Source organism: Spea bombifrons, chromosome 3, assembly GCF_027358695.1.
Source record: "Spea bombifrons isolate aSpeBom1 chromosome 3, aSpeBom1.2.pri, whole genome shotgun sequence".
Lineage (NCBI taxonomy): Eukaryota > Metazoa > Chordata > Amphibia > Anura > Pelobatidae > Spea > Spea bombifrons.
In genome coordinates this window covers 18,020,726-18,036,857 of record NC_071089.1, presented here as the reverse complement: position 1 = coordinate 18,036,857, position 16,132 = coordinate 18,020,726, and the positions used below count along the sequence as shown (strand labels likewise).

General features: G+C 36.7%; 1 protein-coding gene across 1 annotated transcript; it reads left to right on the top strand.

The window, feature by feature from the left end:
* Nucleotides 1-689: 689 nt before the first annotated feature.
* On the top strand, nt 690-16,105 carry LOC128483146 (protein sel-1 homolog 2-like). The gene is made up of 15 exons (XM_053459206.1): nt 690-705; nt 2,446-2,542; nt 3,969-4,131; nt 4,944-4,997; nt 5,963-6,044; nt 7,516-7,670; nt 8,790-8,846; nt 10,361-10,429; nt 10,789-10,866; nt 12,673-12,735; nt 12,926-13,013; nt 14,579-14,727; nt 15,630-15,795; nt 15,888-15,892; nt 16,025-16,105. The coding sequence occupies exons 1-15, from the start codon at nt 690-692 to the stop codon at nt 16,103-16,105; spliced, it is 1,323 nt and encodes a 440-aa protein (XP_053315181.1).
* The last annotated feature ends 27 nt before the right edge of the window (nt 16,106-16,132 follow it).

Here is a 16,132-nt window from a genome sequence, read left to right as displayed (position 1 = left end):
TCATTTGCCAGTCTCCAGTGCCAGGCCTGCCTGGTCATGTCCAGTCCGGCCCTGGGTATATTGTCTACAGATTTCATGTAAACATGCAGGGAGTATGGCTATTCTGACGAGACCGAGAACTGATTAAGGCTTGAGTCTCTACATCAGGAAAAAAGGGGAAGACTAGATTGGATAAAGTTCATTTATCCATACCGGAGAAAGACAAGAAGATGTTTTAGCCGGCCCTGGAAAGCCCTCCTCCCCTGATGCTGAGCTAAGCGTTCCCATATTATTTCTTCTCTCTGTACATATCCCTTCCTTGTGTAGTGTTTATGGTGTTACATTCTTATTTTGCTAAAATTTGGATTTCCTTTCTTCATTTTTTGATGTTACCATCTGCTAAAGTTAATACAAAATAAGTCAAGTTTCAGAGTATAATTATTAATTTTTTAATGATAAACAAAGATAACAGAATCATCGTTAGGACTCTGCACTGAAATTTAATCAGGCTATGTACAAAACCTTAGACCCACATATACATATAAAGGAGTATTATTTATTGTACTAACAATGAAAGTACAAAGTATTTCAATAATTTATTTGAAGCAACGGTAATGAGTTAATGTGAGCGGAATGCTACAAGAAGAAACCTAAGTTGGGAGAGATATAAATCTTTAAATAGTTGATTAATGGGAGCTACACAATCCAATATGAATCCTAGCACAGGTAATTCATTAAACAGGTGAGCGGAAACATTTATTCACAGCACATTAGCTTTGAGTCCCAAAGAGGCGACATTGGCATTCTTTTCCGGCATGAAAGGCAAAGTTTGCCCTGCCTGTTTACCAATACATTACATATCATGGCCAATCTCACCTTTCTTATAAGACAATCTGGTCATAGAGATGAAATTTATGATTTCATCATATATTCCGCAGCGCCAATTGAGTGTGTGCCCGTAATAATAATGTATCGTTCCAAGACATTCTGGAATATAAGGTGAAATGTACAAACCGGATGAAAATATCCTCCATAAACTCGTTCACATCTGTGGTGTCCTGATAATGTTCATCTGGATTTATGGTATCCATTGGGTGCATTTAATGTAAACATTTCAAAAATTTGTTGGCGTCGTACCAATTTCCTATTTATCTGACTTCTACACAATCAATATTGTTAATGCTAAATAAGTAGCTAATCTAGAGTTTTGGTTATGGCTGGTAAATCAGATATAGCCATATTGACTATTTTAATAAAGTATTAAAAAACTTATTTTTTAAAAAAAGACCTTCATAAAATAGAAAGTTTTATTTCATTTAATATTTTTTTTTTAAAAAAAGCATTATGGGTACTTTTTCACCTTCCAGCCAGGCCCCCCAACTTTAATTTAAAATAAAATTGTAATGCTTCGATTTCTTCTCATATTATTCTGCTGAGCTTCTCCAGATGATAGCACTGATTGATGCGAGTCCCAATTATTCCCACTTCTCAAATCACTTGAATATTTATGACAAATCTGTGAAGTGATTAGACACTGTTGATAAACTTGCGATATGAAAAACAAGCCTCTGTATATTTATAGTGTGAAAAATAACAAATATTAGCTTTGCGTTGATGTTACTCGCTGTGCTACAATTTAATGCTCACGGCCCCACCAGACAGTCCCACTTGCTAGGGCTGCCACAGGAGGAGGTGGTGGCCACATTTTAACCCTTGGCATTGTATGTATGCCCAATGCCCCTTTTACTCTGCCAAAATAATGAGTTATGACATCACTATGTTACTTCATGCAAATCAAAGCAGCATGCTTATGCCTGGTGCTAGAAATGGCAGACGATAAATTTTACCTATAAATGTAAGTATTTTCAGTTACAAGAAGCAACAGGAGTATTGCCCTGGTGTTCCTTTCCTTGGTCTACAAGGGAGCAGAGAGATCTGAATAAATGACTCCATAACCCACAATTCTGAATCTCCAAAAAAACATAGACTGTTGGAAGCAACAAAAGGGACATTTTGTTCAGTATCTATATATTTTTATGCCTTTTCCTGCGGACACTGCTTCATCAACTACATGAAAATGCAAAAGAACAATGTCCAAGCATTTGTGGGTCACCCGAGATTCTGGGGACACATAAATATCTATTACCATATATTTACTTATATATGGAAATGGGTTCATCAATGGGGATCTAATAGGCCTGGTTGTCCTTGGGCACATGAAAAACTAACTAGCTAACTATTCCTTACTAAAGTTGGACAAGATAGAACTTACCTTTCACATAGTTCTAGAACTGAGAAGAGAGGTCACCTTAAATAGTCACTTTTGTGCAATTAATAAAAAAAAATTTCTTGTGGGCAGTACAACTGTATTCACTGCACAATGGAGTAATATCCAGCTACTTAGTGTGTTCTACAAATTGGTTCACTATATCATTATGCCTTATTGTTATTTTACTTTTTCTACAGAAGAACATATTAAGAAAAGAGACAAAGAAAGCGAGCAATTACTGGAAAGTTATATCAGCGTTTTGGAGCAATTAACTACCAAATCGTCAAAAAATAAGTAAGTACTTGTTTTCTTGGATTTTGCTAAAAGCCACAATTTACGTTATTTATGTGTGCAGATTTTTTTTATATTGATTTAAAATGAACTTCTGCTTACTATGCGGCATATTCAATGTATGATCTGCTTTCTGATAAGTATAAAAGTTTCTAGTAATGTCACTAGAAATTAGAATGGCCGCGTTGGCCCTCTTATTCAGGACAGGTACAAGTCACTGTGCAGTATATGCTGTCTAAGTGGTTAACTCTTCATCTGAAATGTATAGTCATACCTGGGAACTTCCCAAGGTAGGCTACCCAGAGCTCTCATTCTTGTGTGGCAGTGGCGTCATGGATGGACATAGCTAGTCACTTGTTACCGCGTGGCCAAACACCATCTAGACAGTTTCCAGTTATGCGTACATGTGTCCTGGATGAAACGGCGGAAGTGTTAACCTTAGAGGTGTATTTTGGGCCAATGTGTAGTACCACTGCTCCATGCGCCATTAAAATGGCACGGCATCTCCATAAGAGGTGGATTGCCAGGATATGACATCATATACTGGCGCTCAGCAGTAAGGACAGTGCTGCAATGTTGGTGGGTGCTGGCACTGTCATGTTAATACGGCACTGGGGGTCATTTTACCCAATGTGTGCTCACACAAACCACTTTGTTCTGTAATAGTCTAGCATACCTAGAGGTCTTATTAATGGGTTTTAAATTGTAATATTATAACATGCAAAACTTGGTTATAGTTTATTGATGACACTTGCTAGCAAAGTGATTTGTGTACATTAAATGTTATCCTATATAAATGTCCCACTTCCGCTTTTGTGATAGCAGGTGCACTTTAAAACAAGCTGAAAAGCTGTGTTACAATGTTTTGTTTAAATGTACAGACACAGCTGATATTAAGAGGCTCTAAGGTGTTACGCTATCCATTTTGATCCTGGAAATCAAGTCCTAAAACAATTGGGCTCTTATGCTTTTTTTCCTTAAATCCTGAACCTGCATTTTTACCAGTCTATGAATGTTCTGGCATTGGGCTATAAAAAACGACAATTGCACTGCTGGACAATAAGACTCTCTGAATGGCCACCGCTCAATGGGCTGGTTATCCCTACTTGATAAGGTGCATCCTTAAAAGGAGGAGCACCGAGATACAGTATGATGTCATATCCCATATTGTGGTATGCAGGGTTCTTGCATGGGTCTTGGATGGCTCTGAAGATTAGTACTGTGGAGAACCCCAAATTCTCTTTACATGTTTTAATGTTTAAGACATACATATTTTGTATGAATCAACCACTGACTGTTTACACATAAAAATATAAATATTAAACTAATGAATTTGAATAGAATTATAAGTGCAATGCTTTATAAATTTGTGATTTGCAATATTCCCTATGAAGCCGGATGGTGCACATTAAAACTCTCTTTCACTTAGAGGACATATTGCTCTTGCTAAATCAGCTGCCAAGGGAAACAAGAAGGCTGCAGAAACAATTGCTTCCGCTTTACTGTTTGGTGATAATTTCCCCCAGGATATTAAAGCGGCTAAGATCTTGCTTGAATTCTTGGCAAAAGAAGGATCTTCAGAAGCTCTAAGGGTAAGTGGATGTATTATCGAAAACAAAATGATTCTTGGTGACAGGGGGTTCATCTTTTATGTTCTAAACTGTCTCTCACATTGAGCATCACACCACATCATACTTCTTCAGAATTATACAGGCATGTATCCTAAAAGTTACGCTATCATATAAAACAAGGGCAGAAACCATAGCCAGGATTGTAGGTTATTTGACCTTGATCACCTTGAGCACTGGCAGCTCAATCAAAAATATGAAATAATTTGTATTTAAAGCATTGGCGAGAAATCAACACCCCTGAAAAAGAGTGTATTTTTAATGTTTACCACTGATTAGAGAACAGACTGTCATGTAGAAAACAACTTTTTATTTTACTTTATTAATCCTTCATGTTGCATCCGTTTTTTCTGTTTCTTGGCATTAAAAATGTCCAAAAAAACTATCAATTTATGCTAGAGTTTCTGTGGGGAGTTTTATGGAAGGATAACAAATACAAATATACAGGGAAATTTAATTGTGTTAATGGGCTCTTGAATTTAATCAAATTTTGCATTACACAGGGTCCGCATTTCTTGCTTGATTTACTTGCTAGTGGTGGCCAATCACAATGAAAAGTGAAGTTAGTTAACTCCAAATCTCATACTTATTCCCCATTTAGTGAATAAGCCCAGTAAGTTCCTTGAAGACATCAGCCTTCCACTTTATATAGAATCCAAGAATGGCGATGCCAGACCCAGACAGTAACATAAAGAGAATATAGCTTTAAATGTATAACTCATTTATAATGTGTTCCTCTGCAATTTTGTCATCTTATATCTCTCTTTCTTTTAAAGAATTTAGGATTTATGAATGCATTTGGAATAGGCTTTAACTACAACCAAACCAAGGTAAAAGTACTGTGTATTTTATACTCTCCTTATTGAATATAACGGTAAAATAAAGGTGGTGTTCTGTTTTGTGGTCTTCTGTCTGGGAGGACTGGCACCTCTTGGCCTGGGGGGGGGGCAGGTAAAGCCAAGTGGTCAGATTGGCCCTTTGCCCCCCATAATAAACATACTTGCACACATATTTACACATACTTACAATAATACACACTTACACAAACTTGCACACACATGCTACACACATATAATTGCACTAACACACACTAACTCATACTAACACACACTAAATCATACTAACACACTTACACATTCATACTAACACACACAATTACACACTCATGCTAACACACACTTTAAATGTACATACTCATGCTAACCCACATTTGCACGCACACCATGTAACACTCACTCCCTCTAACACACACATACGCGATCATGCTAACATACACTTACACATACACCCATTATAACACACACTTCTAACACATACTTCTAACACACACTCATTCAACACGCATACTCACTAGTGGGCCAGTCAATGTAGGAGCAGCGCAGGGGCAATTGCCCACCCCTGGTTCTGTCTAATCTGCTTATATTAACAGCTTAATTAAATATTACAAACATCACCTCTAGTATTGACAAATGCCCAAACTATTACCAGAAAATATTATTTAATTATGTAACATGATTACTCATCCATTTTTTTGTCTGAAACACTTAATTGTCATTTAACAGGCGCTGATAGGTTGATGCTATGGAAATAGAAAAAGCAGCTTAAAAGAAATGATAGTTCTACTGAAAAGCACATTTTATTTCTACCCATCTCTCTATTTTAGGCAGCGATGCACTATACACCGGCAGCACTGGGTGGAGATCTGGTGTCACAGCTGATTCTGGTTTGTATTTTTCATTTTATTTTTCTTTAATAGTCATTATCTGCTGAAACTAAATGTTCTCTTTTTATTTAGGGATACAGATCTTGGGAAGGGATCAATACACCCAAGAGCTGTGAACCAGCACTTGCAAATTACAGAAATGTAGCAGATAAAAGTAAGTACATTTCAGCACATAAACCAGCCTAATAAATTAAAGGGACTGCTTGCCTTTCTATATTTCTATATTCGAGAAGGGAAGCTCCATCTAAGAGTGTAGCTCTTATATGATATAGTATGAACATGTGTGTATATTTAAGGAGGCACCACATTGAGTATGTGTTTAATCTTACCATAGGGCTGTTCAGCTTTAATTGTTTTTGGTTCAGCTGTTCTCATACTAACTTTAAAGACTTATTTAAATGTTTCCTTTAAAGACTCTTATAAGCTCTCCCAAATAGTGAAACTGTAGTTGAGATGTGAAATACTTGCTCAGTGAGCATAGGTAGGTACCAGCCAGCCATACTGGTGAGGCACTAGGTTTTTGAGTTTTTGAGTAGACAAAATATGAAACTTTTGTCTATTCTGGATTGAGATATTGTTTGATTAGCTTTGATTAGGGTTTTATTACAAATCCCTAGCCCCAGTAAGATGAACTTCCGACCACCCTCACTAAGAGGCACAGGAAGGGTTCTAAAGAATGCTCCCAATCCCAATTCCAACTTCCATAGGGTCTCACTCTACCCTCTCACTTGGTGTAGAGTTCTTGATGTAAAAAATGTTTTAAGATAGTTTATCCTAGGACCAGGCGCCAAAATAATTGTCACATTGGAAATCATCATGCCATATGGAGAACCGTCTCTAGATGAGCTACAACTCCCATAAACTTTTGCTGGCCAAACAACAACCAAGTGGTGGCAGAGAGTTGTGTGATTTTGTTTTTATTTAAGCTCATACGAATGCAATGCATGATGTATTTACCCGTTTCAAAATAACGTTTTGGACAGATTTGAAATGCACTATTTTTGGAAGAAAAACCATACAGTATATAAAAAAGAATTATTAAAATCTAATTTACAAATAGAGAATATTAAGGAACAATAATGCTCATTATAACATTTACTAAAATAGCTTTTATATTTATCTCTTTGTACACATTTCTGTTAATTGGGTGATCAGCCTGTACTGAAGTAAGTGCATACAATATAAATTATTCATTATGCATAAAAAAAACAAATATTATGGTTTGTTCTGTTGAAATCCCATAAGCAATAAAAAATTTAAATAATGAACAGTGTAGTATGCAACAAATTTGTGTTTCTTGTACAATGTGGTATTGGTTCTACACTGCAATGTGATCACTAGGTATTTGGTATTATTATGTTTTATTTATATAGTGCCTACTAGTTCTGCAGTGCTTCTTACAGTACATACAGACTAAAATAGACCCGTGCATCAGGAAAACAGGGCTCGGCTCACAAGCTTACAGTCTAACATTCTATAATTAATTACAGCATAGCAAAATATAAAAACAGAGCAGATATACTACCATACCTGGGAACTTATTGATTCATTTTACCAGTAAAAAGTCCGATTAAGCCTTCTTTCTTGTTTTTGGTAATATTTGGAATATTTTTTAATGCTTTCAGTGATTGCTACATTCGACAGAGACAATTTATTTCCAGTGGACAAAGTAAGACTGGTGTACTATATGGAAAAGTACGGTTCTGCCAATGTGTTTACGGATCGGAACCTCTACCAGTACTCTGTGTTTCTGGCAGGAAGAGGAAACTCAGATGCACAAGTAAGCTACCGTAATTTCCAGGGCAAGCATGGTTGTACATGGCCCAATTTAACAAGACACTCGACTAGACCTGACAGCCACATAATTATTATTATTTCTTCTCTCCCTCCCTCTCTTCTCTCTCTCTCTCTCTGTATTTGTTTTTCTTCTGTCTCTCTCTTTCTCTGTCTCTCTCCCTCGTTTTTTCTGTCTCCCTTTTCTTTCTTCCTCTCCCTCATTCTTTTTTCCCATTTATTTTCTCTCCTCTGTCGTCTTTCACTCACTTTCCTTTACTCCCTCCTTTTTCTCCTCTCTTAGCCTTTTTTCTTCTTCTCTCCCCTTACCTTTTTTCTTTCTTCTCTCGCTGCCTCTTTCATTCACTCATCGTTTTACCTTTTTCTTGTCTCTCTCTTTCTATGCTTCTCCCTAGTTCTCTTTCATCTCCTCTCATTTTTTGTTTTTTTCTCACCCTCTTTTTTCTTTCTCTCCTTTTCTCATTCTTCTCACGCTGCTTTTTGTGACTCCCTCTCTCATCTCTGTCTATCACTTTCTTCCTTCCTTTCTCCACTGTGCTCTCTCTTACTTTATTTCCTTTTTGCTTTCTTTCTAGTTTAATTTACTTTTTTTACATTTCTTTCAGACAGCAGTGCTCACTGTATAGCGATCCCTTTCTTTTGTGACCCCTGGGATATCAGTTGGCACAGGGGAACCCTTGTGATGTCACCGATTACATCACCAGTAGGGTTCCACTGTACAGTAATTAGTAGGGTCCTTTACTATTTTTTTTAGCATTGCTCTCTACCAGAAAGCAATACAGACAGACAATAGTAGGGTGCTGCCCTATCCCCCCTCACCACAAGGGTTTAAAATAAGTGAGAACCCTAGCTCAAAATGACATTACTGACAAAAATCACATTTTGTTTTTCATGTGTGTAAACAAGCAGGCGATGTGACTGTACACGGGACTCTGACCACTGTCTGGAGGGAGCTCAACTTATTAATGTTTTTTCCCTACCCTGTGGCAGCATTCACAATATCCTCACTAAAGACCAGAAACACCAAACTATTTTTAATAGGAACCAAAATAATATTGTAATTAATTTTAATTTACTGTTATCAATTATCTTTTGTGATTTTAAGATGATTCTGGGACTGCTTCACTACACAGGCAGAAATGGTCCTGCGCTAGATCATTATGTAAGTATATAATTACTAATAAATAAATATATATATATATATATATATATATATATATATATATGTACTAGGGATACTTAGGAGAAGAATCGCAGCAGTAAATGTACTTGTATGAACTGGTATGTCTGAATGCATTTTTCTAAAACTGGGGGCGTTGCATATGTCAAAAATATCAGTGCAAGGATGATCGATAGTGGTCACACTATAGTTAATATCCCTTAATAGTGCTACACAATCAACTAGCATTCTATAAGTAAAATGTAACAGTAATAATAATTGTACTTTATCTACTCATAATGCCATTCCTCTGTGGTTAGGACTTTATTTGGGCAAAATAGTGATGTCAGATGATTAAAGGTTCTGTGATTAGTTTAACTGAGAATCTTTATGACACCCAAAATAGGCAAGATACTTAACACTCTTCCTCAAAGAGGAAATCTATCCTGTAACAAAGGCACAGACTTAATTTATTTCATAGGAATATTATTTAAATCTCTGAAATACAGCCTGTCCAGGTTATAAATGCACCACATTTTATACACAGTGCCAATTTAAATCAAGGGTTACCTGGCAGCTTTTGCATAGAGGAAATAAATCTAACTGGCACATTGAATATATGTGTGTATGAGTTACAGGGAAAAATCCATGTGTAAAGTGGAATGAGTATAAAAGCGAATGAATAACAAGTATTCAAACGAGAGGAAGACATAGGGAGAGAAAATGAAACAATGGGCTGGATTCAATGGCAGAGATACATTTATCATAACTGGATAACTATCCTCCCAAATGATGCAATGAATATGTGAGATAAAGACAGAGATGCATTGTGCCAGTAACTAATTAAGAAAACCGCTACATTTTATATCATATTATTGCAGTCTACAGGAGGATTGTTGTTCAACTACCTGTAATTTAAAGGGACACTCCAACCTTTAAGTGGATAGCTGAGTGGTTCCTTTAAATTTTCACATGGCCCCCCTTGCAAATATATTTTCCACCCCAGCTATTTCCATGCAGGAGATGTGTTTAGCGCAACACATCTCCAGACAAGTGATATACTCATTGCCACGGACTACGGAGGCATCTTCTCCTTAAGGTAAGTTTTTTTTTCTTTTTCAGGTTTAATAAAGTACTTACGAAGTACTGTTATATGCATTAATATTTTAGGGGACTGTCTGGGAAACTGAAGTGTCCCTTAAGTAGAATTTTTTTTCTCTACCACTGGTTGCTTTAAGTAGCCAATCAGCGGTACAGAAACTGGCATTGTGCCGCAGATCTGGAGCTGCAGCTTCCTCAAAAAGATAAGTGTGTTATTTGTTTATTTTTAACAGGCTTAATGAATGCATAATGAAGTACTTACAATATTTAATATGCATTATTTGTTGGTGAAGCTGCATGAGAGTGTGTTTTAGTGCAGAAATTAGAGTTGTTTGAATTTTCTATGCAGCGCTATGACACTTCGCAATGTTATTTAGTAAAAATCAATAGTGATTATACATTGTAATTGCCTTTAGAAAGCACGTTACTATTTCACAAAGGCAGCGCGTTCCGGGAATACAAAGGCTTTAGCATTTCTGGGAGAGGTAAGAGTTTCTTTAACTTGTGATTCGTTTGTTTTATCATCTAAAGAATGATAAAGTGGATTTTTTTTACTTTGAAATCTAATATTTTTGATGAAGAAAAAAAATAATTTTATGAACTGCAAGATCTACAAAAGAACATATTTGAATTCTCATAAAATACATTATATTTTTAACACTTTAACATTTGTCCAGATTTATGAAATCAACAACCATTATTTCATTTACAAATAGATATTATAGGTAACGTGGTAATGTTACTATTGAATTATTGTTTAATAGCTATGGGTTCTGCTGGCAATTGTAAATAAAAGGTAATGTAATAATGGATATGTTAATATGTATGTCAATCATATTTTCAGATGTATTTTAAAGGGAGTGTTGCTACCCCTCAGAACAACATCACCGCCATGAAATACTATTCAGCAGCTGCTGAGCTGGTAAGCTTTTCATTAATTTCACTTGTGGTTCATACATCAATCAATAGGGAACTGCTGATTGAATACAGGTGTTCTGTGAAATTACTTTATGTGTTTAATGGTTTACCGGTGCTCAAGGAAGCAGTTACCCTAATAGCTATGTATTGGTTGTGGATTATACATGTTAACCTTTGAATTATGACCTGGAGGATTCGGGTCTTGACCCGGCGAACCGGAGGATTCGGGTCAAACCCGGAGAGTTCCCAGGTCTGCCAATATGTACTACAATCAACTGATCATAATAACCAAATAGTTACTACTTAAAGAACATTTATTCAGACTCAATCCGGAATTGAAGCAAAAAATCAAAGTACAGGAGCTTGGTAGGTCTCAGTGAAGCCATAGAATGAAAGATACAAACTTATAAATTGCTTTATTTGTTATACAGCAGTGAGGCTCACCCAAAAATTAGGGCAATGCAAATACAACACCTGACGCATTTCACACTACAAATAGTCATATGCGTCATAGGGTGCTGTGTCCCGGTGGGGTAGTGGGGGCTTCTCGGTCTTTATTTTTTTATACCGTGCAATGAAAGCAGCCTGATTATCTATTGATAAAAATGGAGGGCTGGTTTTACTATCCATTTCTGCAGAGGGATTCATAGGGGTCTTTAGCATCATTCCTTCACGTGAAAATAAGTAACAGTGGTACATAACAGATACAGGTTTCTTCAATTTAAAATGGAAAAACCTGTGAATTATGAGCTGCAAAATCCCCCACTTCTGAAGTTTCTACTTACCAGTTTTGTTGAGATGTGAACAGAAAAATGAGAAGACAATTTTGAGTTTAAACAATCAGAAAAATCAAAGTATGAAACTTATCTAACCCTTTTACTGTCAGAGGGGGGCCGGCGCATTACACAGAACTATTCTCCCTTCCGGTGCTGTTGGGTAGATTAGGTTTGCAGTTTGTGGGTATCTGTAAATTAAGTTTTGCTTCGCTATAGGATGCTGCATTGTAACCCGGTGATTGCTCTAATAACGTGCTATCTCTTATTTTCACATCGTGCTTTACAAGCAGGGTTACCACTGAGCTGGTATGGGTATAAAATGCGTACATACCTGCAGACATGAGGCTCGATGGCCTTTTTTTAGAGGTGTCTTATGAGATGTCTATCACTCAGTTTCCTTTTTGACACTATTATACTCGTCAGAGAGTGACGGTAAAAGTGAGAATTAGCAGAAGTTCTTTAACCATATATGTGCTGGAGAGTTCCTCACCCCAGTTTCCACTTACACTGTTTAGGCTTTATGTCTTAATTTATCACCTACGTTTGGATCCTGACCATCTTTGTCACAGAGTGAACTCAGATTACTGCTCAAAAATCCCAAAAGTCCTCCACTGCCCCTAGCTCTCATTTACACCCCATTGAAAGGGCTGAGACCTCGTCTATGTCTCCATTGTATTCCATAGAGGATGCATAGATTGATTCAACCACCGGTAAGAGTTTACATCCCCTTAAGCAATAACCGGCTACCACTGAATGTTGATCATATTGTTTTGCGGCATGTTCAATGCTTAATTTGTGTCAAGTCATAAGAATGAATCCTCATATTGCCTAACTTGACTTTCTGGTAAATCAGCTCCTTCTTTTCTTGTGTTTTACGTGAAACACAATGAGGTTTGGTATAATACTTATAATGCTTGTGTACATACAGTGATGTCCTTCAAGTGTTACTCCTGCAAACTTTCTTGCTTTTAATGTGTAAATTGTGAATTTGACTGTGAATGATTTTATGGATGACCACAATCTTTGTATTTCAGGGGGACCCATTAGGATTATATGGCCTCGGTCTGATATATCTGCAAGGCAAAGGGGTCCCTGTTGTAAGTATAAAAGAGTTCCAAAGTATGATACGTTCAATAAGAGTAAACTCCAAAATGTCTTAAGAAAGTTCTTGTTGAGTAATAAAATAGTCCAGGACATCATAATATATATTTTTTTATGTATTTATATGAAAGCTTCCATTGAATTTTAACAATTACTGATCAAATGACAATATAATTCTTTTTTCAGAACTACAATGAAGCGTTCAGATACCTCAATGAATCAGCAGCTAGAGGTTTGAAGAATGCGCAGGCCCAACTTGGACTCATGTACTATAGTAAGCTGAGTTATTCAAGAGACACTCAGAAAGCATGTTTTTTTTGTTCATTTTATGCTATGATTTTATTTTTATCAGGGCATACGAGTTTGTGTTTGTTTTAAACATATGCCTGCCTTTTAATGGGCCTTCTATGAATGAAGCGTATTAATGGGGCGTCCAATTATTCCTGTCTACGGTGACAAAGGTATGAAGTGTTGGATACTTCCACAACGTGACGTAAGCAAGAGCTTCAAGTTAATGGCATGATTAGTGCTTAGTGAATGTGCTGTGCGGATGTATGAGTACGTCTTGTACTGGGACACACTACCTGAGAACTAAATATCAAAGTCTTGGGACTAATTGCCAAACCCTAAGTGTTCCCAGAACACTAATTGGCAAATTCTGTGGGAAAGGGAGCTTTAATCTTGTAATCAGATATTTTTTGTCTTTTTTTTTTTCCTTTCCTCCTTGTTTTTTAAAGAGTTGACTGTTACTCTTGATTTTGTATCATTTAGTGCACAGCAAACGTCTCTTGTACTCTTTAGTGCTTTTTTAAAAGATAAATATGCTATGTTACCTACGCACATTTAAAAAATCCCCAAGCATAACACACACCTTTTTTACTCTATTGAAAACAAGAGAGTTTAGCAAAACTGGATATATGTTTACAATAAAGTCAAGAAATTCTTTAGAGAAAGGAAGCTGTGTGCCATTAATGAATGTGAAATTATTTTTACGGCTTATCTTTGTACTGCATGCAGCGAAAAGCGATTGTACATAGGGTGAAAATAATTCAGACAAATTACTAAATTATCCACAATGTTCTAAAGCCTGTAGAAGAATAAGGGTGCAGAACCTCAAGATAATCTGATAGATCAGCGTTCTCGGGGCTGTAGACTTAAACACAAGCAGATCGCCAGCATCCTAAGCAAGTGCCTGGAAATGGTGACTTCCTAAACAGATTAGACCGCTGGATTATATTTTGCATTGTTTATTTAAGGTATAGGAAGATAAGAGAGATCTGGCTAGGTTAAGTAGCAGTGGTTGATACATTGGCGCTCCGTTATCAAATATTATTTGGTCTTTACCTTTATATATTGCCTGCTATGCTTTTTTTAAACATCTGTATCCTGATGAAGACCCAACTTTTCCAGACATCACTGCTTTAAGACATTAAACCTAACTTTAAACTAAATCTTGCGTTGTGGAAAATGCCTTGCACTTGATCCTTATCCTTTTATAAGTGAGGGCATTGCCACCATGAAAGCTTTTAGCATAAGAAAATTCATTTATTGAAACACTATAGCTCCCAATATAGCGTTGCCACCCATCCCAGTTTGTCCAGCGCAATCCCAGAATAAAAAGATAAATCCTGAGTCCAGGATTAACTTTTTTTGTCCCAGAAAGCATGGTGCTGGTGGCGATTTCCAAACAGGGGCAGAGGTGGGGAGTTTTTAATTACATTATTTATTTTAATACATGAATACCATAATAAAGATTTATTTAGTTATGATCCATTTTAACATTCACCATTCTAAAGAGAAATGTTAAATTTTTTTGTTATTATTATTATTTTTTTATAGATGGTCTAGGGCTAACAAAAGATTATGAAACAGCTTACCGTTACTTTGAGATGGCCTCTGAGGGTAGGGACCCCCTTGCGATTTTCTACATGGCTCAGATGTATTCGACTGGAACAGGTGTACCCAGATCCTGCCAGAACGCAGTACAGGTAAACCTGACCATTTTCACTGCCGTTCTTAGCGCCGCATTGTAATGTTTCCAACCTGACATTTTTTCATCACTGTCCACTTTCATTTGTAACAAATTATCTTTCCTGTCTCTTACGGAATGAGCTGAACAATTTGTTAAATAGTGAATTATGAAAAGATGGCTTTAATTTAACTCCAATGTATTAGCCTAGTAATCATCTTGCTGACTAATTGAGCACATTTTCTAATAAAAATAGAATTGCAGTAATCAAGTGGGATGAAATGCCTTGTTTAATTGCCTGTCTATAGACATTAATCACACCTGACTGCTTATGCAGTAATGTAGCGATATAGAAGAAAGGGATTCACAAGTTTATGTACTGTTTGTGAATGGGAACTCCAATATCATTAATAGAGCGTGAGCTCGACCCGCTTTATGTCTCATCACTTGTATTACAGACTTTAGGGGTATCTATTGACAAATGTATCTGTATCAGGCAGGTATAATTAGGACTCACCTCTTATAAGGTATGTGGGGCAGCCAACACACTAACCCCTTTGATAGGCAAGAGGCACCCTGTGATGTTATTGGTGGTGTATGGTGGCATTTGCACATATTTAGGTTTATTCACTAAACAAGTGGATCATCAATCCCCACAAGTAATCTAAACTTAACCAGTAAATACATGTTAAAAACAAGACCCCCCCATGAGCCCACACAACACTAAAGATCATTTTCTTCCATGTAGCGAGACTTGCGATTATCTTACCCTTCACAGCGGAAGTCTCATTTTATAAATAAAGACCAACTCCTAAATCAAAATAAAATATTGCTTCGGCTTTTTCTGATTAGAGCGGTTTATCTTGTACTACATCGCCTGCTGGTTTGGCATAACGTTCTATTCTCATATGGTTTCTGCAGCTCTACAAATACTTTTGTGAGTTGGGAAGCTGGTCGGAAATGTTCTTGTCTGCATACAAAGACTATGAGAGAGGACAGATAGAGTCGGCACTTGTTCAGTATCTGTTACTGGCAGAAATTGGGTATGAAGTCGCCCAGAGCAACGCGGCATACATTTTGGAATCAGGTATCCATCCATACAAAATATGACACATTTATCTGTCAGTTTCAAAAGTTTCAATATGTTTTCAAATAATGTTTTTATTTTTCAATTTTTAGGACAGGTGAGCCTTTTCAGCAAAGATGATCAATTTCGTTTGGCCCTTTTCTTCTGGCAACAATCAGCCTCTCAAGGTGACAAGCAGTTGAACATAGTTTTAGGGTGTTGATATCCATATCTTTTTTCCATGTTTCAGGTTTCCTTCCGTGCCATTTGTGTGGCAACAAATCCATATACTGGTACTCATAGAGGGGAATCGGTTAATCACTGTGGGTAGCACATAGATTAAACACATTATTTTTTC

What these genes read in the sequence shown, in the direction of transcription:
- LOC128483146 (XM_053459206.1), top strand. An exon ending in GATCTTCAGAAGCTCTAAGG is followed by an intron (nt 4,132 to 4,943) that starts GTAAGTGGATGT and finishes TTTCTTTTAAAG; the next exon opens with AATTTAGGATTTATGAATGC. An exon ending in GTCCTGCGCTAGATCATTAT is followed by an intron (nt 8,847 to 10,360) that starts GTAAGTATATAA and finishes AATTGCCTTTAG; the next exon opens with AAAGCACGTTACTATTTCAC.